This window comes from Xiphias gladius, chromosome 19 (assembly GCF_016859285.1).
Source record: "Xiphias gladius isolate SHS-SW01 ecotype Sanya breed wild chromosome 19, ASM1685928v1, whole genome shotgun sequence".
Classification (NCBI taxonomy): Eukaryota; Metazoa; Chordata; class Actinopteri; order Istiophoriformes; family Xiphiidae; genus Xiphias; species Xiphias gladius.
In genome coordinates this window covers 1,084,979-1,106,577 of record NC_053418.1, presented here as the reverse complement: position 1 = coordinate 1,106,577, position 21,599 = coordinate 1,084,979, and the positions used below count along the sequence as shown (strand labels likewise).

Sequence of the window (21,599 nt, the reverse complement as noted above, 5' to 3'; positions counted from 1 at the left end):
AGCTGGAGGAAGATGAGGGGGATGGAGGGGAGGTAACGAAGGGAGAGAGAGAGAGAAGAACAGGGAGGTAAAGGAGAGAAACACTGCAGAGTAAATGAGCATGCAGAGTCAGCGGTTTCTGACAGCATCATCAAGAAAACATGAAAGAAGAGCGAGAGAGGAAAGAGCGAAAAGACGGACAGCTTGAGCGACACGTTCCGGAGGAAATAAAGGAACTCGGGAGCTGTTAATGAGCGACGGGGGAGGGAATAATCGACAGAGGGTCGATGTGTGAGGGTGCGTGGAAACAGCCAGTAGGGGGCAGACTGCAGCAGTTTCTTGTTTCGCTGGAGGCCTCTGATCTTTGACGGCTTCAGGAAAAAAAAAAACACACCACCGGAGCGGAAAGTCGAGTCCACACATGTCGACACGGATGGAGCCGGAGCATTTTTAAGGCACCGCGGATTCCCTCCGCACAGGGTCAATCACACATGAGCATAACGACGCGCCTGTCGGAACCACTGGGAGCCTGAGAGGGGAATTCCTGGATTTGTCAACCTGGGTCTCATATTTCCGTCTGTTACGACTGAACACACAAGTGTAAAAAATGTGCTCCGGCGTGTCCTTACCTGAGGCCTCGGCGCTCTGCGACAGCTCTGGCAGCTTGTTTCTCAGCGCCGCCGGGTTCTGGTACTGGGGGTCCAGCAGGAAAACCCTCTCATAGTGAGGGTCAGTGTTGGCAGGGCCTGAGGAAAAGACAACACATGAACGAGAACCAGGCATTCCTGCGGGAGTCCAGAGAGAAGTTTCCTGGTGACCTGATGTCCAGGAGTCCAGGCCGTCCCCGGGTTAGTTGGATATCGCGCCAGGTTTGTGTCTCAGGCCGTGAAGCCAATATATGCAGCTGGAAAACCTCCATTTTTTAAAGTCCTGATGCGTAGCGTTTTGCGTGTCACTGACCTTTGACTGTCTAACTGTTCCTTCGTTTGGGTTACGGCCTTTAATCACGGATCTGTTGTCTCGCATTTCGGAGAGTCAAATATTGCTTTTTACTGAACAGCACTAAATACTCAGGAGCTATAACACAGCAGTTACTACAGATAAAATACCACAGCGTTTCCACTGAAAAGAGTCAAAAAGAAGCTTTTACAGGAAAACCTTCTTGTAGGTACGAACAGGTATTTAAATTGGCCAGATCTTCTTAGACTGAGTCGACAACGTCAGTGAATAAAGGAACCAACGAATGAGCGAGCGAGTAACCGAGTATCAAAATCGGTGCTTTTCCTTCAAAGCAACTCTTTGCTCAGGTTCCTCAGGGACGGTCGGAAAAATAAGGACATATCAGGTGACATCAATTGAACAAAGTCAACACAGAATAAAATCCATACGTGTCAATGATCTCAAATAATAACCCAAGCCAGGTTAGTCGGATGGTCAGATGGATGTTTCTACTGGAAGAAGAAGTAAGGCGTACCTGCAGGGGCGTGTCCAGAGCGGGGGGGCACGGGGGGGGTCTGTAGGATGATGGTGTCACTGCAGGACGACAGACGAACCGTCACCTCCTCGTCGAGGATCCGGCGTGGAGCCTGGAAGAGGAGAAAAATGACCAATGAGACATTTCTCGCCTCCTGTGTTTCAATCACCTGCCGGCTCTTTTGGTCTTTATCGGATTTTTCGGGGACACGGCAGAGATCCAGCGCTCGGTTGCCTCGGAGTCTAGCAGCTCTTTGGGCTTAAATTTACAAGGCTGGACCTCAGTCTCTTCGAGTTCAAGAGGAAGTTTAAGCACAACAGTTGCCTCCAAGACAAAAACAAATTCCAGAGGCAAGGCCCCAGGACTTTAGACTGTCCTAAATGTTGAAACAAAGAGAAGAGACACTTCTGTTCACTGGAACCCTTCACACTCAACAACTTGGGCCTCTTCACCGTTCTAGAGCGCGGCTCTTTTTCCGTCAGCGCCTTGTCTCCTCACCTTCTCCAGCACCTTGCAGACGTACTGGCACCAGAGGATGAGGAAGATGATGATGACTAACAGCAGGATGATGGTCACCAGGCAGCCGATCAGAATGGGCGTGTTCCCGTCGTCTGGTGGACCACTGGCTGATGGATCAGCCGCTGCGGAGAAGGGAGGGAGACGCCAAGACTTAAGATTTAACGATGAGAGAACTGTTTCAGACGAAATGTGCTACGGAAATATTAAACGGTTTGGAGGAACGATACAGGACAAATGTCCAGAATGACATGGAGAAGATGGCAGAGATAATATTACGGTTTTTGGCTTCTAAAGACAAAGATACCGTTCATGCTTTTCTTTTCATTTTCCCAGCACACATTAGACTTTAGACAGCTTCGAAACTTTCCATGTAATTAAGCCCTTCACTTATTTTTCTTGTTTTCTTTAATGTACAGCCAATTTTCTCGGTCACAATTCCACATTTGCAGTACGAATCACTTTGTTTTTTAATACACTTGTTTCTTACAGTCTGGCAAAGCCTTCATCACCTTTAAAGGAGATTTGGATCGAGATATTACTGTCAAAGGACCCAACAGCACCGTGGAAAGACTGTAAGCAAACAAGATCAGGATGGGGACGATTAGCTGTCTCCACCTCAGACCTGTAGTACTGCTGATACTCGTGTTGCTCCAAACTTAGACCACATTTCCCATCAGCCCCATGGCTTCGAAGTGGGTTTTTTTAACCCTCCTGCCATAATCTGCCACCAGTAAAAACTCTGTTTGCTCTGGCTGAGCAGCGCCCTCTAACTGTTTGGTGCTGTAGCAGTTCGATATCATTATGTCAATGCCAGGTTAAGACACTGACGACCACTGTTTCACATTAAACGAAAAGGGTAAGGTCAAAGGTCATACATGTCTTTGGTATGGTTGTCACGGTGCTCTCCTCAATGGCCGGAGTGGAAGTCTCATCCAGGGTCATCTGGGTCGGGAGTATGGTGTCCTCTGAAGGACAAGTAACAGGAATTTATTTTATTTTTCTGTTTCTGTTTCTGCATACGTGTAAATGATCCGTATGTGTGTGTGCGCCGAGTGTGTGTGTGTGTGTGTGTGCGCGTGTTACCCGACTGAAAGGAGATCTCACTGAACATCATCCAGACGTCGGCGAAGTAGAAGCGGCAGCGGATCGACTTGGCGGCGCGGCGGTTCAGCGGCACGGTGACGTAGCGGGCGCTGGGGTTCCTGTCGTCCAGCACCGTCTTGAACGCCACAGGCTCCGCCTCCCAGCCGGCGATGAGGCGGGGCTTAAACGTACAGGACACGGAGGAGAAGATCTTCACGCCGCGGGAGAACATGTTGTTGCTGTGAACCTGGACAGACGGAGGACGGATTATTGGATATTTGTAGGATTAAAAACAGAAAAACAAAGTGCGATGGGAGAAACAGATGGTTTCCTTTAGATTAAAATTACATCTTGCTGCTCATTTTTTCCTGCAGTGGTTTAAAGGTCGACTTTCATCTGGTTTTCGCATTCATTATAAAATATGAGTGATGCTGTGAAGGAGCCTTTTGAATTTAGCCTCAGCAGGACAAAGTGAGTTGAAGGTTTCTTCTCAGTCTTTCTAAAAGGTCAAATGTCACGTCAGAGTTTTCTGGGCATATTTTAGAATAAATGAGAATTTACAGATCTGGTATAATGTAAACATGTGTAAACACATACATAACAAATATAGTTTAAAATACATGAAATAAAGGGAGGTGCAAAATGAGGGTGTATTAATGGAGGCGATGAACCAGTTATAATGTGTATCAGTATAGAAGTAATATAGAAAATGTAGAGGAAGGTGAATATGTGCATTTTTTGTAAGTGTGATTATTTTTTTGTTAGTGTTTAGCAACAACATAGACGCACGAGTCAAAGCCTCATCAGAGTTGCAGTTATCACTGTCTAAATAAATAATATTCTGAGTTTCAGCTTTGTACAATGAAAACTGTGCTCATGTCCAGTGGTAGACACAGTTACTGCAGCCGTGATCGGAATTAAACCTGATCTGTTTCACGTATTTACTCGAGTTTGTTGGTTAAAGAATGGATGACGAAAGTGAAACACACAACACGACTAAAAGGGGTTTGTGTGATTTTAGACGGGTGTGTGTGAGAGTTCACCTCCACTAGTCAAAGGTGCCACATGTAAGCTTTTCTCGCCGGTAGCGGTTGGTCGTGTTTTCAAGCCAAGACGCTACAGTGACTCTCTATCGGAGAGTGGTACTGTAAGACGGGCGGGGGCTAGCTGGTTAGCATGCTAACTAAAGTGGAAGTGGTAGAAATAGGGGGCAAGACAAGAGCAAACGCTGGCGTAGCTTCCCACCGCCGGAGGCGGCTCTGGGGGAGTAAAGGAATGAAGTTTGATGCCGAGCCCTGTTAATGCTAACGTCGGCTACGTAGCGATAGCGTAAACCTACATATAGCACCTTTAAAGTGTCAGTTACCACACGACACTGGTATTCTGTGAGCGGTGCGATGGCGATCCGCTCCCAGCACCAGTGTTTCCCTGGACCCGTTTGGCCCCGGTTCCGTCTTATGAGTGAACCTGATCGGGGGAACTGAGCAGAAAGTAAAACCTTCATGGAGGTGAAGTTCCTCTGCCTGTCGAACACAAACTCCATCTCCACGTGTCCCTGAGTTCCCAGCGAGTCGTTCCTCCAGCCCAGGTAGTCGTAGCCCGGCCACACGTGGTACTGACGCGTCAGCAGAAAGTCGTCCAGGCCAATCACACCGTCCGTCAGCTGACCCAGCCCGCCAAACAGCTTCCTATTGGACAGGACAGCTGTCAGTCACAGGGAACAGCAAGGCAAGAAACACTGAAGCGTGATGGGTGCGCGTGGCTCGCCTCCTCTCGTGCACGCCGTCATACGTGGAGTCGTTGAGGCTGGCGATGGGATAACCTGGCGGCATCATGAGCTGACCCTCCGGAGCGCTGTAGGAGATCAGACCGTCTGCGGGGGGGGGGCAAAGGCAGGTTAAAGGGGTAGTACGTTAAGTTTTACCGTCCCACACCTGCGCCAGAAATCCCTCTGCACGCACTTAGGTCTCGCTGACACGTGCCGGCACGAACCCGTTCACTGACCGGAGAAGGGAGTTCGCAATTCTCGCCATAATAAAAGCCCCCAGCAGCATGTGTAACAGCAGAGATTCAAACCGAATCAGTTCATTTCATGGGAACAGCCAGGCTCAGACTGACGTGGTACAATTCAGATCAAGTTTCTGAATACGGGTTTTATTTTTGTTGTTTTTGATAAACTGTGTGATAAATCTAACTGTAATGGCTTTTGAGAAATAAAAGCTGTTAGCGTGATTTACTTTTATTGCACAACAGATTAACCATGTTTGCTCAATCCTTTTAAGGTTCTATGTTGACTTTTCAGAGTGAGGAGGTTTCTGGGGGAGGAGAAAACATTTCTGAGAAGCAATAAACTCAGCAGAGATAAAGAACATGCAGACATTGTGACTGTGTGTCGGTGTGTCCTACCATCCCACGGACAGCCGTACAGCTCCACTCTCATGCAGACAGTGGTCGACAGCTTGGTGACCGGGATCAGACGGATGTAGCGGGCGATGACTGGCGGGTGAAGGTCGTTGATGACGGAGGCGTAGGCGTTTTTGTTGCCCTCTATCACCTGGTGACAAATAGCACGGAGATGTTCGGTACGAAGAGCAAACAACAGCGTCTGTGACGGAAGCATCACTGTCAGCCCAGCGCTACTCCACTCGGGCTGAGTCACTACCACATGAAGCAGACGCAAAAGAGTTTAATGCAAACTCCGCTCCCTTTTTGTCTATCAACACCTGGTTGCCCGGTTTTTACCAAACATAACCTGCTCTATTTAGTCCAATTTTGGAAGGAAGCTCCTCATACGTCTACTGGCAAATTCAGCCCACAAAGTTCATTCATGAAGATCCCGAAAATGCAAAATGACTTACTACGGGAGTAAAGATACAACTCACCACTTCCCCCGTGTCATTAACGTCACTGTGACCTGCACTACCGTCGAATTATCTGATCAGATTAATGAAGTATCGAAGATTACGATCCCTGTTCTTTTTTTTTTTTTTGACCAAACTGTTGTATTCGATAAAAATAAAATAAAAGACCCTGAGAGCTACAGTCCCAATAGAAGGTGGTTCATGCTAATCAAGAGACATCACCGCACAGTGTCCAAACGTCTGCTGGCGGGTCGAGAGCGTTTGGCTCGTTCGTAAACCTTTTTTCTAACTTCACATCTGGGAAGAAGAAAAACCATCTGCGAGATTTCGTGCTTACTCTGCGGCTGTAAACCCAGAAACCAGAAACCTGTGCTGGTTCTGGGAAGTTCCCAGATTGAATGTGAGGGAGGAAACGGTTCGGTCAAACCGCCGCTGATAAAAACCCGGTGTTTAAATTGTGTCCTAGTGGTGTTGCCGTAGCAGCCAGGGACCTCGAGGGCCAACAGGAAGCTGGTGTGGAATTGTCATTTCCTCTGATATGAGCGTGAATGACCAGAAGTGGCTCGGAGTTAAAAAAGCATCATCTTATTTTCCGCTCCTTCCTCTTTCTCCCATTCTTTTCTCCCTCGCTTCGTTCTATCACTCTGTCACACGTTTCCTCTACAGATTTTCTTCCGTTCTTTCTGCATCACAGACTGTTTTCCTGCCTCCTTTTTAACTCTCTGTCTCATCTCCCCTCAGCCGCTCCTGACCCACGCTGCTTTGTCCGACCTCTGCGGTGAAATATGCGGGTCGCTCACCGTGTTCCCCAGCCGGTTCCTCCAGGACTTCCACAGTAGACCGTCCCGGCTGTAGTTGAGGCGGTACGCCCGGGCGAACTCGTTCCCGGAGTTTCTGGCGTATCGTCCCTGAGTCCCGACCACCGTCAGGAAGGTCAACCTGCCCAGGTCCACCTGAGAGACACACAGTCAAAAGGTTTCTCGCAAATCCTGTGACGCACCAGGAAAAACCAGAGGCCAGGTTGACTATTAACTTTGTTTCTTTGGTCCAGATTTAGCCAATTTCAGTTCTTACTTTAAAAAAAAAACATCCTTTAATTCAATGAATAATTCCAGTTTCATTAAATTATCAAATTTTCCAAACAAAAATCTTTCAAACTTCCCTTTTTTCTCATGTGTGTTCGATGACATGGTAGGACAAACCAAAGCACCTGCTCCTGCCTCGGCCCTTAAAGCACTTTTTATACCAAACTTATCAAAACAGATGGATTTTACGCATCTTAAATGAAAGATGGTTGCTCTAACGGACACACTGAGCCCCAAAGCACTAGGAGCTCAATTACGGGTCCTTTGAGATTTCAGAAAAAAAAGAAGCTCCCTTTGTTATCATTTTTCATATTTGAATCAGATGACACGGACACGGTCAGGAGCTACCGACCTGTAACAAAAGGAGGTGGAGTTTTGTTTTTGTGTTTTTGTTGGGTTCCGTTGGACCTTGATATAATCTACTTCATGAGAGTCGATTCGTCGAGTGTCGAGGGCTCGCCACAGTCCCGTTGACCGAGGTCTCTCTGGAGGGTTTTAGATTTGAGCGAGACGGTTTTTGACCGAAGGACGAGGAAGACTGTGTTTAGCGAGCGACTTGGATGCTTTCGTTTCTTGCGTGCTCTTGCGTGTGGGTGGTCCCTCAATTGAAAGTTTGAACGGTGCAACGCTGGGACAGTTATGTCGCGTTTATCTCTGAAAACGTATCGATCCACGTTCACGCCGAGCGATGCCGCCTCGCGGAGCAGAAACTACCGCTCATACCAAACGTGAAAGCATCACTTTACATTTATGAAGTCTGCCGATGACGGACAGGGCGTCCGTCACCAGCAAAGTTCCTACTTCCACCGTTTCACGCCCGTGCACAGTGTTTAAATTTACCTTCACCGGCCTAAAGTTGCGCTACTACCGGAAACTTTAGCCAGTGACCTTCCTGCAGTCCGCCGCCAACCCCTCGCACTCTCCCGTCACACTGGCCCAGCAGCGTCACGTCTCCTCAGAGACACTCGCCCAAACCCTGATTCCAGTGCTTCGTTGAAAGCAGCCGGACTGGATGTGTCACCTCTCGTCGGCCTCCGACTTTGCACTTCTAGACTTCCTCCGACCCAGATGAGTGAGGATCCTCACAGACAACGAAAGACTAACTGTCAGAGCCCCAGACAGGCCGGCTGGACACGACTGGACCTGTTTGAGGTTGGGTTTTCTTTCCTTAAAGCAGGGAACCAGACACAAACCTGCAGGTACTGACTGTCTGAAGGCTCCAGCTGTCCCTCGGGACACCAGGCGCCGTCTCCCTCCTCACGATTCAGCCTGCGAACACACACAGAGGCGACACAGACAGTCCTCAGATACAAAAGCTGAGCCCTCAGAGCCGTGAAACTTTGAACCGTTTAATGTCCTGATCCGATGATTTGTTGCTGTAGTGTTTTCCACGTAAGGAAGCTACTGACAGAAACAGAGTTTTGTTCTGGTCTTTTTTCACGTTTATTTCAGTGGTGAAACCGGCACTGTTCATTCACATCCTCAGGAAAAAAGGTCTCACGTATGTAGGCGAAATACACAATATGCTTTCTATTAAACCAACATCCGTTCTTCACGAGCTCTTTGACTGACACAACAGGGTGAAGATTTTAAAATGATGCTCATTTTAGATATTTCTTCATCATTTTGTAATACTTTAGTAACTTCAGCTGAATATCATTATGTTTTGATGTAAAAGCCTTTCAAAGTTTAAATTCCCAGAAACAATTAAAAAAAATAAATAAAAATCCTCTTTTCTAAAACAAGATGTACGTGGCTGGACTCGTCTCATCTGTTGGCTTCTCTCCTGCTCTCTGTGCTCACATTTACAATCATTCAATCCAGTTGAATTGCCAATAAAGCTGCTCTCATCTACATGTGTTTGTGTTTCTATTGTCTGATGACAGAACAGTTATGAAACAGTGACTGAAACATGGCCCTTAATGACACATGTTAACCAGCAGCCACTTCAAGCTGCTGCTCTGCTGCTGAAATCCTGGTTTTATAACCACGACGTCGTCTGACAGAATCACCAGACACACGAGTTAAAGACGACGGCTGAGCTGAGATTTCAGGTGTAATTACCTGTAAAATGATCAGTCAGAGAGAACGTTAGAAGCTCATTCGGGTCTGTGTCAGCTGACCTGAGATCAGTTGAATGAGACCCATAGAGAGGTGTGTCTGAGGAGGGAAAGCCTGACCTCGTGCTCGTGGGTCAACACTGGCGACTCTCTTCTACAGGAAGTCGCTGAGGTTTGTCGCTAGCTGCTTTTGTGAAGAAAGTGGCTAAAGGGTCTGAACAGTCGGAGCCTACGTTACATTCGTACGTTCAAGAAAACTTAAAGATTAGCCATCAGCGTCACACCGACCTGGCGTACTGTGGTCCTGTGGTCTCATACCATCGGCTGGATGCTGTGATGTCGTCGTCTTTGATTCGTCCGTCCTCCATGCCCAAGGCATAGCGACAATGTGCTGCAAAACAAACACAGAATCTTAAGTTAGAATCAGAGACTGAAAATCTGAAAGGGAGTAAAACCCGAACCAGCGTGCGCGTGTGTGTGTGTTTACCGGGGTCGATCTGTCCGAAGGCTGCTGCGGCTTGAAGGATCAGCAGCAGGAAGAGGTGCATGATGGTCCGCCGATCACACCAACACACACGCTACATCTCTGCGAGAGAGAGAGAGAGGGAGTTGTTGATTCACTTCCTGTGTGATTCTGATCCCGAGTCCTGACGAATCAAGAGAGGCGAAACGGTCCCGGAGGATGACGCCTGAGTCTGAGGAGCAACAGTACGTCTTCATGCACATGTAACAAGTTCAGCCTGACGCACGACAACAATGGACGAGCTGGATGGAAAAAGTTCTTTTCACTATCAGAGTGAATCATCCAGCTGTGCCACGAAGGAAGACCCGGTCTGGACCAGGTAGGCCGCGTTCAGACCGTCCTCCGTCCTTCACGGTTTTTTTATGGTCACTTTTTACTCGCGTCAGGGAGCGGAGCCGTTCTTCCCGAGGGTTTCATTATATCTGAGAGATTCTGAACCAGGTTCGACTGCTGCCAGATACGAGTTGTTGTCGCTCACGCTGCTGAGCTCGTTTAACATTAGGACACAAAATCCCCCAAATCTGCCAAATCTGTTTCTACTGGAGAAATCCCTGTCTCCAGCCGTCTCTGTTTTACACAGCTACAGCTGGATGGACGGACAACTTCACGTAGGAGAACGACGGTGGGAGTCATTCAGACTGTCTGTGTGTGTGTGTGTGTGTGTGTGTGTGATTTCACAATGTTATTGCTGTTGGAGTGGATGAGTATATAAATACTGGACACAAACAGCAGCCCACTCACAGAGGTTACGCAACACTGCAGCACACACACACACACACACACGATTGTACAGCTATCCTTGTTAGGACAACCGAGCCCTAACCAGGACCTCAGAAGTGAGGTTCTGCCTCATTAGGACCGGGCTTTGGTCCCCCTGAGGAGTACCGGTCCCGACAAGCTCTTTAAATAAGAAAATACAGTCTCTTTGCTCAATCAAAGTATCTAACGCATGTGCGCTGTAGCGTCTCGCTCCCCCCTCCAGCCCTCATCAACGTGACGAACATCAACTCACACAGAAAACAGCTGGGGAGAGGGCTGAGGGGGGAGGCAGAAAGAGAGAGGGGCGAAAGAGAAAGAGGAGGAGAAAAAATGGAGTAGGAAACGGACAAAGAGAGGAAGAAAGTAGCTGAGCGCAGACAGCGGGGTGAGGCTGAGAACTGATAAGGAAAACAAGAAGAAAAAGAGAGAGAGCAAACACAAAGAGGGGAGGAGGGGGAAGAGAAAAGGTGGAGGGGAGAACAATGGACGGAAGGGAGCAGCCGAGGGAGACATTCGGGGCTGAAGTCAAACTTCGGCTTCCAGGTTTTGCTGCAGGAGTAAGAAAACCTCATTCAGCATCGCACTGACGTTTCCAACAGGTTCACTCTCTCCCGGCTCTCGACAGCTGTCAATACCGAACGACTAAAGCTCTGCAACGAGAGGTGGGCCCGAGCCTCAGCCTGATTCATGTTGACAACCTGAAAATGAGCCGAGCAGCAGAAGATCTGAAATGTCTCTGCTCTAGAAAAAAAACTGGCCTTCATCGCATGCCGCTTCATCCAAACACCCGAGGTCCTCAGCCAGTTCTAAATAGTTCAATTATTGATGCGATATGAACAAAACCTCCGACTGGGAGGCTCTCCAGAGAATGACGAGATGCAATTAACTAATCAAGCGACGTTACGGCGGTTCTTCTTTTCCCTCAGAAATGATCGTGGGCTGACTGAGGACACGGCCTGCAGAGAGAACGCTACCCGGCAGGCGACGGCGAATCAAGAGAAGGAGAGACAGAGACAGAGACGTAAAAGTAGAGCCAGAGAAATAAAGAGACGGAACATGACCAACGCCGAGAAACTGGTCGTCTAGCAAAAGGCCCGTTGGAGTATTTCAGGAATGGCTTGACTCGACGCCGAGAAGAATCACAACGACTCTTTAAGGCTGAAACTATGAAAAGTCGGCGTTTAGTCCGTCATGAAAACAAGTCCTCGCTCCTAAAGAACAACACAGGTTGTCTGTCGGTGTCCTCATATGACTGTTAGAAAACAGGAGAGTCTCCCTACCACCTCTGGGGCTGAGGATTTAAACTACTCGGTTACAGTTAGAGAAAAGATCTGGTCAGGATTAAAAGAAACTGTCTCGACGGTCCACAGAGTGTGGTCCCACTATGTCTAACCTCAAAGTGGTTCTGTCTGATCCAGTCCTGCAACGACTAACTCCTCTAATTATCCATTAATCTGCTGATTACTGTCTCGATTAATAGATTTGTTCTGGTGCAAAATGTCAGAAAACAGCGAATAAAAAAGCTCATTATAATTTCCCAGATCATGAGATGTTCCATTTGTTGTCATCTATAGCAAAGAAAAGCGGCAAAGCTCAGGTTTAGGAAGCTGGGGACAGAGAATTTGGGACGTCTTTATGGATCTGGTTGCAGATGAACGTTCTTCCTATCGACCACTGAACAAGCGGTTGTTTCAGTTCTTGTCAGGTGGGGTGGAAAGCCCCCTGCCGCATCCTCGACCTCCCCGAGCGACTCCGCATCTTTTACGCGTCTCCGTTGTCTCGACAAGACGAAGACGGTTGCGCACTACTTTCAGACAGTCTCTTCACATCGAAGCCGCTCGTCCCTGCGTACGTGTCGGTAGAGAGGAAGTCAATCGCGACACTAAGACGCCGTCCGATCTGAGGTTGAAGCCCGGGGCTGCGCCGTGACGAGAATCACGTCGTTGAATGTTTCTTTGTGCACGATGTGACCTATGTCACCTACATTGTGACCGCGACTTTCACAACGCGCACAAAAGTTCACTGTTGGTCCGAAGGCGACGTCGTCTGCCCTCACACGACCGTAAACTGCGATGAGCGCTCGAACCTGCGGCACTTTTCTGGTTTGAGCGCCCGATGCGCAGCGGAATCGGTGGACACGATGGCTGTGAGCCAAACGCGAACGCCGGAGAGGATCGGAAAACTCTGGGCTCCGGAAACACGATGGGCCCGTGTCGTTGGTTTTCCTCCGTTTTTCCGCTTTAATAATTCATTGATTGATTAAAGACCAGAAACAACAGAGGGACTGACAAAGGGATAAATCAGTGGTCGCAGTCAGCTTTGCTTTTCCTCCATCTTTACTTCCTCTTTTTTTCTTCTCCTTCTTTATCTCCTTCTCCCTCCCCCCCCTCCTTATCTCCTCCCTCTGTCCTCCTTTTCCACTCACTCCGTCACCCCCTGCTCTCCTCCCCTCCCTCCTCCTTCAGAGCAAACTGGAGCCAAAAGCCTCAACATTCCTAACATTCAACGCAACCCAGAGCTCTCTCTCTCCCTGTCTCTGCGTCTACGTCTCTCGCTCACACAAACACACAGGAATCCACATGCCTTTCTCCAAGTCTCTCGCTCTCTCTCTTACTGTTACACACAGGAATCTGCATCTCTCTCTCTCTCTCTCTCTCTCTCCCCCCTCCCCCCCTCGGTTGGGGGGGTGAATGAGACAGAGTTCACCGAGAACAAAACAGAACAGAGCAGTGGAGCACACAATAGAATATAGAGCAGAATAGAAGCGAAAACCCCCCAAATCAGACCCTTCGGTGGCTCCGTCTCTCACATAACAACTTGTTCGACCTGCGCGATGATTCAAACAACGCTGCAGATCCCCAAATTTCCAAATACACCCTATAACATCAGGCTTTGAGGTAGTGGGCCAAACGCAGCAATATCCATCTCCGCACTGTGCTGGCCGATGGAAAACATGCACGCACACGTTGCGGGCGCGTGGCTTTGCACCACCGATGGTACACCCCCGCCGTTTCTCCGGTGATCCGGAGAAAAGAGAAAGAAGAAGATTGCGGTTGTGTTAACTTTCCAGAGATTACAGACCGCTGGGCAGCGTTCTGGTGTCAGGCGAGCGGAGGTGAAACACCACGCAGGGTTTGAGCTGCTCCCTCCAGCTCTACTTTCTCGTTCCTTACGCAACTATTTTCTGACGCTCTTTGTGTGAGCAGACGAGAGCAACGGTATAAACTTGCTCCGGGAGAGACTCCGTTACGCCCATATTTAAATAATATCCCCCCCGTCTCTACGACGGACGGCTTTGTACTCGGAACAACTGTCAACGCTTGATTTCTGACGTGGTCCGACAGCACAGCCTCTCTTACACGTCGCCAGTTCGTGCATTTTGCCCGGATCGAATATTCATCCGATATCAAAAAAGCCAAGCGTATTCGAGATGAACCGAAACCACCATCTGCAATGGTCTCAGACGCTAACCAGATGTTGAAAGGGCGCCGAGCACATCTGTCTCTCCAAGACATGTCTTTGCTACATCAGTAGCGACCTGCGAAAGTAACAGGTCACGGACAGAGTCTGTCTTCTGTGAGCCGCCGAGATCGTCGCCTTTCCGCCAAGCGAAGGATCTGTGTGGGTGAGAGAGCGGCTGGAGCGAGACGAGCGAGGCCTTTGCACCGCGAATGGTCCACCACTGAGTGAACCCTGTGTAGATAACAGAGAGACCGATAAACCGCATCCAGATTCGATCCCAGCACGTGACGCGCGAATGTGCCGCGGATCAATTGCTCAAACTCGATCGTGTCTCGCATCTCAGCTGCGAAACCAGTGCGGAGCCTGCGTTTTGCAAAGCGCTGCCGTTTTCCGGTCTGAACGCAGCCTTGCTGTAGCTGCAGCACCGACTGTCTGGTTATGCAAACACGAAACAATGAAAAGCACACAGATCTGAGCGGAGGCCTCGCTCACACACACACACACACACACACACACACACGGCCCACTCGGGTCCAGATGCCTGTAATGACACACCGTCAGTGTGTTTCTGTCAGACGGTAAAGACTCCCAGCTGGTTATCACGCGGAAAAAGAAATAAAACTTTCATATTTGGAATATTTCTGCACATTGGTAACTTATCGAAACCGACATGTGAAAGCGGCAGCAGCAAAAATCAGAGGAGCGTTGGTATATTCGTGAAAATGTTTTGCACCGGTTTGCGTCATTTTTCCGACCCACTGAAAGCCATCTGGTGAGTGTGAGGGTGTCAGTGTGACCTGGTAAAACGCCGACAACCTTCACTTCCAGCTGCAGTCGTAGAGAGAAAAAAAAAAAAAAAAAACCCCAGGAGCAGCATGACGGTAAACCCACCACAGTGTGTTTTTACCAGCAGTGTTGATGCATCCTGGGAGTAAACCTGCACATTTCTAGGTCACAAGTCATCTAGACAACAACAACAACACGAGATGTTCTACAGCCGGCCTCCCAGCCTGAGTGCTACTAACCACCACACGTAAACTAAGTCTGACACTAAAATAAGTGGAGGAACTCTCTGTGAGTTCAGGGTTTGAGGTGGAGGTTCACGGTCACGTCTGCAGTTTCGTTGCTCTCGGTGTGAAATTGCACCAGTGCATCAGCGGAATGCCTGAAATGCAAACGTAACCTTAGAGGAGGTGACGGTTACCGGGTCTGAACCGGAGCCGAGCAGCCGACGGTTTAAAAAAGAGCCGCTGGCATCTGAAGAATGTGAGGAGCGCTTGATTTAACATGTAGAGCCTGAACTGACAGACAACGCTGCAGCCTAGAAGAAGGCCATCAAACACACCTGAAAACTGGAGCGAGGGCTTCTTTAGCCCAACTTCATGATTTATAGAGGATGTAGAAATGTGCTACTGAAGAATCTGACCTGAGCGTTTCACCCGAATCCAAACACACAATACAGTTCTATTTGTCTTGTTCACTCATGTAGTCTTAAATAAAACTGTGCTTTCTTATGTTTTATTACATTCGCATCTTGCTCTTAGTGGATTCGTTGCGTCTGCCTTCGATTTCAGAATGAGACTTCAAATCTTTCAAGTAACTTCTCTGACGTCAAAGGTGTCGCTCGAAACTCTGCTCGACTCAGAATGATAGCCCTGGAGGCAACACACACACACACACACACACACACACAGGTATGCAGGCCATCCTAACTCTGTCAGCGGTGGGTGGGGGAGCAGAGGAGCTCATCTCTTTCCGGAGGCTCTGTGAGCAGAGACACAGACTCCAAACCAACATTTTGTTTACGACATCAAGAAGCATTAAGAGCCTGAGATTGATGAATCCCGCGACTTTAAAAACGTCCACTTCCTCGCTTGGCGCCTCCTACTGATTTTGGACACAAACAAGTTCCCCAAACTGTTTGCGCAAGTGTCTGCAGACCCGTGTAAACCCCGGCGCAACCGTCCGGGAGGATGTAAAGACGGGGTCACCGCAATCGGCTGATTGTGGTTCGGGCCGAGTTGGGTCTTTAGAGTCCACCCTTCCGTGGACTACATCCAAGCGTGAGAATGGGGAGAGGCAGCGTACACCCCGCCCGTTAGAGGGCTGACACACACACACACACACACACACACACACACACACACACACACACACACACACACACACACACACACACACACACACACACACACACACACACAGTTCTGCGCTCGCCTATGATTTTAACCACGACCCGACCGGTTTTTGCTTCGTTTCATCGGTGACCAGGCTCATGCAATTCACAGGTTACACACTCTCGCTTTCCCTCTTCCCATTGGGCGCCGCATATCTACAACAGGACACGCACGGACAACTGGGAAGTTTCTTTAAAATGAACCAAATCAGCCTGAAGCTTTACACAGCAAAACAGCTGCGGGACCAGGCATCAGGCAGCTACCGTACACTCACACCTACAGGCAATTCAGAGTTTCCAGTTCACCTAACCTCCATGTCTTCATGCAAACCCGCAGAGTCATAGGGAGAGCGTGCAAACTCCAAACACAGAGAGGGGCCCCGGCCGGCCGGCGGTCTGGAAACCAGGACAAATGTGCTTTCAGTTTCTGCTGCTGCGTTTCTGACGGCAACGTCTGTCGCATGTTTACAGTTTGCGGTAGCTCTCAGAGGAGCAGCTGGGCCTCACAGAGACAATGGCAGCGACGAAGCAAACTGTAATCGCCGCAAAATAGTTTAATGGAAGTCAGGAGGTTTCTGTAACGTGCCGAAGCGTTTCCCAGTGCGAGACGCAGCGCCCCGTCGGAGTGGGCCGGTCCTCGGACGCAGACGTGGTTCAACTTGGCTGCGGCAGAGATGGAGAGTACTCCTACGTTTAACCGGGATCATTCATCCACGGTTTTAGGAGCGTAAAAACCTTTTACTCTAAACACATCTACGGACATTTCCTCCTCAAATAATATCACAGGAATTTGAACCAAGTACGAGGACTGATAAACTAAACCAGAACTAGAATCTGAACCGACAAAAATTTCAACCACAGCCAAATTTCAGCCAGTTTCAGCTGCCTGATCAAAATAAATCTTAATATGGTAGCACAGACGTTTCCCAACGATTTTACAGAACACTGAAGCCACGGAGCCGACCTTTGACCCCTCTGAGGACGATAAGATACAGCCCGATGATACGTTTTAAGTGTCAGAGCATATTTTCCCTGCGTATCGTCTCGGTTGCGAGACACTGAACTCCTCGTGAACCCGATCTTGGTGAACGTCTGGCCGATGAAACAGACGATGTCTGTCGGCATCACCTTGGCGGCGGCGGCCAGGCTCGGTCGTCTCTGTCCTTGCGTTGCTTTCTTAGCGGCTTAGCGAACCGCCGGCTGCAGCTGGGCAGAGGGAAACGTGACGCACGCTCGCTCATCTACCGAGCCTGAAGCGGTGTTTATATACAAAGGCAACGTGTGGGCACCATAAATCAGATCACAGCTTGATAAAAGGGTCAAAGACTTGGTATGGTGACTTAATGACCTGAGAATTAAATGTCTCTGGAAACCTTTATCTAAACTTCCAGGGATTTAGCTGGGAAGAGGTGGTGTTTGCAGGCCTTCCTGTATGTCTGCTGCTAACATGCAAGATACAGTCTCTAAAATAGTTCCATCTTGGGCTGAAATCTCGCAGACAGATACTTTATTGGCTCCAGGTTGAGCTGGATGGAGTTGAGAGGAGATCTGGAGCTAATGCCGCACATATTGTAGATACTGGGACGGGATGAACGATCTTTTATTGGAAGGCGCGGAGCTCGCTCATGCTGAGATTCCTGAAGACGCTTGGATGTCATCTTGTTAACTTTCGGTCCTCGAAACCCGTCTCGGGCCACGGCGCCGAGGCGTCAGGGAAAGACGAAAAGGGGCGTCTGCCACCTCCGCGAAGACAAACGGCGGCAGTTCTACAGACGACTGTAGGTTATGAGGTCCGAAAATCCTCTCAGAGCCTCCTGTGAGTGCAGGACAGCTCTGAAAGCTACGACAGTTGGACTCATTTTGAAGACAGTCGTCCCCCTTGTTAAGATTTTCTCTCTGTTATTGAAGAAAAACACTGATGAAATAAGAAGAGTAAACATGAGTTTTAGATTTTGACGCTATAAATAACCTCTTCTGGTCTGGTAATGTCTGGTTACAAATTACTTTGTGAGTTTCCAAGAATCAAACCTCTTCAGAGGACAAAGCCGCTGTGGTTCACCTCAGCGGTGGAGGTTTGAAGTTCAAAGACAAACAGACAGAGGTGAAACTCTCCTTTTTCTCCTTCTTCTTCTTCTTAAAGAGAACGACAGACTTCATGTGAGCTTGTGAAGAGCTATAAACCTGACAGCAGCAGCGGGAGAGCGCTGGGCCCGGCTACATGCTGGCTGTTGTGCAAATATAATCCTCGGCTTTTACTGGGTTACTGGACACGTGTGCATCCCGGGGCCTCAACGCGCCGCGCACGGAACGACCGAGTGTGAAACAATCTGTCTTCCATTGCTTTATTTCGGGTCTGCTTTGTGAGGGAGCGGAGCCGTCGGCTCTCACAGTGTGAGCCAAACACTGAGCTGCCGCTGTTGTGAAATCACTCCGAGACTCCCACAGTCTGTTCGCTAGTAAATCCGCTCTGCACCGTCTCGAGTCACGGACACCAAGCCAGCGCAATCCCCCCGCGGATGCTGTCTTCTAATCTAATCCTCGCGTCGGAGAGGCCAGAACCCGGGACTGACCTGATTCGTCGATAACCCGAGCTGTTGTCGACTGATCGACTCTGGCGACGGCCTCAACGTTATCGCCCTGCCAGTCACATATCCCAGCTCCAGAAGGAACTTCGATGCGGAGGCTCCGAGCCAACGAGTCCCATACGCGCTACGGAAAGAATCACAACCGCTTCCGAGCTCGCAGGTCAACGGGTCCGTCTCCATGACAACGGAGAAAACTCCAACTGCCGACGGGGACTCTCATTTTCACTGGCTGAAATCAGCCGGCGCGGTGCCGTCCCGTTTGATGAGGGTAATTCCTCCCAGTCCGAGACACATCCAGACGCAGGAGCTCGGGGAGCAGAGGGTTGAGTGAGTTCAGGGCCTGGATCTGACTCCAGTCACGGCGGCAGGACAGACCTCCGGCATCCTGATTCTGAGGTCCGCCCGTTCGCTCCTCACAGGTATCCCTGGACAGGACGCGCCCGGCTGCGCCTGGTCCCGGTCTCACAGACGAGGATTGGCCTGAGGAAACCGTGGCCCAGTGTCTCCGGCGGCCGTGGGGACTGCGGACCCTCCCGTCACGGCAGACTGGCTCGCTGCTCGCCGCCTTCACACTGATGCGTCCTCACGCCGCTCTGACGGGAGCAGGTGTCCCGCTTCAACAGCGCCGGGGGGAGGAGGCTCCGTTTGACCGTTTAGAAAAGCGAGGGTGACGGTGCGGATCACGGGGATCTGAGTCGATGCGACAGTGTGAACCGTAAACGCCAGAGAGGGTGAAGTGACTTGAGTTTCCTGCTGCTTGATGCAGGATTCGAAAACACTAGGAAGTTTCTCGTTTTGTCTCGTTACTCTGAGACTTGAGGACTGATCAATCCGTGACTGATCGGTTGTTTATATTGATCTAGACAAGACGCCCTGAGACTCTGCGCCTTGTTAGTTTTACCGCCTTCCTCACTGTTGCAGTTTCACCACTTATCTTTGGAGTCATTAGCCACGTGTTACATATCATGAGCCTTTGCTCATTTAACACCATCTCCCTGTATATTTAAGGCGTATTAGAGGCAGAGAGGGGCCCTAGTTTTGGCCCATCCTCCGTTTATTGGCACACGATCGTATTTTTGTGTTTTTTTGTGACTTGGCTGCTGTGGAAGCACATGACATTATCTCTCCCCCCTTCTCTCTCCGTGTGTGTGTCCTGCAGACTGGACATTCCCTCCGTCACACTCTGGCGTACTCGGCCCCCGCATCGTCCCCGCCGTCCCATCTCGGACTGGTCTCGGTAAAAATCGGCGTCAGCCTCCTCAGTGAATCTGTAGCTCGCCGGCTTTAAAAAGCCCAACGCTTTTCACCTCCTGTGCCTCGGAAACTCAGCGTTCCTGTGGCGTGTCGGGGGGCACTGTCTCCCGGCCGTTCGTGTTCAGGGGACAGAAATGTTCCTCTGACTCTCGGATGATAGCAACTCTCTCTGGCGGTTTGTCTACTCTACGAATTCGGTGGCTGCCAGTCCTGGTCTACACTGAGCCCTTCTAATCGGTGGTATGGGGACGGGGAGATCTGCACTCTGTCTCTGTGGGGCGTCCTACCGAGGGCTTGTGCTGTAATACCTCCTACAGCCTCGCCGTGATATTCTCAGTGTTCCTCCCTGAATGTGATGCTGCCAGGCCTCTCGGGGAAGGTATTTTTAGGGCCGGGGGGCAGCGCTGGGTGACCCCGGGGCACTAGTGGGGGACTCAGCCTGCTGTGTCTCCCTCCAGAAAACTCGGCCGAGATCTCGGATGTCACATCTAGGCCTCGGTCTGCAGCACCAGCGCTGATCTCAGACCTGCTGTCATGCAGTCAGAGTTTCCAGCAGTCTGAGCTCTCCCTCCGGCTTCAGCTTCCCCTTCGGGTCCGTCCGAAAACACACACGCTCTCTCACACACACACTCACACGCACACGCACACACCGTCAGCTGTTTACCTGTCCGCGGGTTCCCTCCGGATCCACAACAGCGGCGAGCTTCTCTCCGGTCGGATCCGTTTTTCTCGGAGTCCAGTCCGGCAGGTTCGTGAGATAGTTGTCGGAGCCGGACGGAGGAGCTCAGAGGATCATGGTGGAGAAAACTAAGGCTCGCTTCGTGTCTGCGACGGTTCACCGAACTCCTTATTTCACCTCCTCGATGTCTTCTTCCTCCGCTTTTCGCTCCGCAGGGAACTGGGAGAAGAAGTTCCGCACACTCCAAAAGGAGGAACAAAAAAAAAAACAAAAAAAAAGTTGCTGTGTATTTACATCACATCCCGTTTCCGAGGAGGGGGAGGAGGAGGAAGGCAACACGAGCCCCACGGGTGTCTGACATCCGAGAACTTGCAGGAAATCTGCGGAAGAGCCCTACGAAGGGAGCTAGGGAGGGAACCAGGAGGGAGCCGGGGAGGGAACCAGGAGGGAACAAGGGAGGGAGCCAGGGAAGGAACTAGGGAGGGAGCCAGGGAGGGAACCAGGAGGGAGCCGGGGAGGGAACCAGGAGGGAACCAGGAGGGAGCCAGGGAGGGAACTAGGAGGGAGCCAGGGAGGGAACTAGGGAGGGAACCAGGGAAGGAACCAGGGAGGGAACCAGGGAGGGAGCCAGGGAGGGAGCCAGGGAAGGAACTAGGGAGGGAACGATGGAAGGAACAAGGGAGGGAGCCAGGGAGGGAACTAGGGAGGGAGCCAGGGAGGGAGCCAGGGAGGGAACCAGGAGGGAGCCAGGGAGGGAGCCAGGGAGGGAACAAGGGAGGGAGCCAGGGAGGGAACCAGGGAGGGAACCAGGGAGGGAGCCAGGGAGGGAACCAGGGAGGGAGCCAGGGAGGGAACTAGGGAGGGAGCCAGGGAGGGAACCAGGAGGGAGCCAGGGAGGGAACCAGGAGGGAGCCAGGGAGGGAACTAGGGAGGGAACCAGGAGGGAGCCAGGGAGGGAACTAGGGAGGGAGCCAGGGAGGGAGCCAGGGAAGGAACTAGAGAGGGAGCCAGGGAGGGAACCAGGAGGGAACAAGGGAGGGAACCAGGGAGGGAGCCAGGGAAGGAACCAGGGAGGGAGCCAGGGAGGGCAGATGGGACTT

At 50.4% G+C, this 21,599-nt stretch overlaps 1 protein-coding gene across 2 annotated transcripts in view; it reads right to left on the bottom strand.

Annotated features, from left to right (window-relative positions):
• Positions 1 to 20,758, bottom strand: part of ddr2l (discoidin domain receptor family, member 2, like) — a 29,612-nt gene extending 8,854 nt beyond the window's left edge. The window contains exons 1-13 of one of the 2 annotated variants that reach the window (XM_040155054.1): positions 20,485 to 20,758; positions 9,549 to 9,647; positions 9,350 to 9,452; positions 8,195 to 8,270; positions 6,717 to 6,869; positions 5,462 to 5,609; positions 4,823 to 4,928; positions 4,554 to 4,743; positions 3,056 to 3,302; positions 2,848 to 2,937; positions 1,952 to 2,094; positions 1,454 to 1,565; positions 609 to 725 (exon numbers count right to left, since the gene is read on the bottom strand). In XM_040155054.1, the coding sequence (XP_040010988.1) occupies positions 609 to 725; positions 1,454 to 1,565; positions 1,952 to 2,094; positions 2,848 to 2,937; positions 3,056 to 3,302; positions 4,554 to 4,743; positions 4,823 to 4,928; positions 5,462 to 5,609; positions 6,717 to 6,869; positions 8,195 to 8,270; positions 9,350 to 9,452; positions 9,549 to 9,609 (1,546 nt within the window). In that variant the 5' untranslated portion in view covers positions 9,610 to 9,647; positions 20,485 to 20,758. The remainder of the gene's footprint in view (positions 1 to 608; positions 726 to 1,453; positions 1,566 to 1,951; positions 2,095 to 2,847; positions 2,938 to 3,055; positions 3,303 to 4,553; positions 4,744 to 4,822; positions 4,929 to 5,461; positions 5,610 to 6,716; positions 6,870 to 8,194; positions 8,271 to 9,349; positions 9,453 to 9,548; positions 9,648 to 20,484) is intronic. The other variant, XM_040155055.1, reaches the window with a different exon arrangement.
• Positions 20,759 to 21,599: the final 841 nt, after the last annotated feature.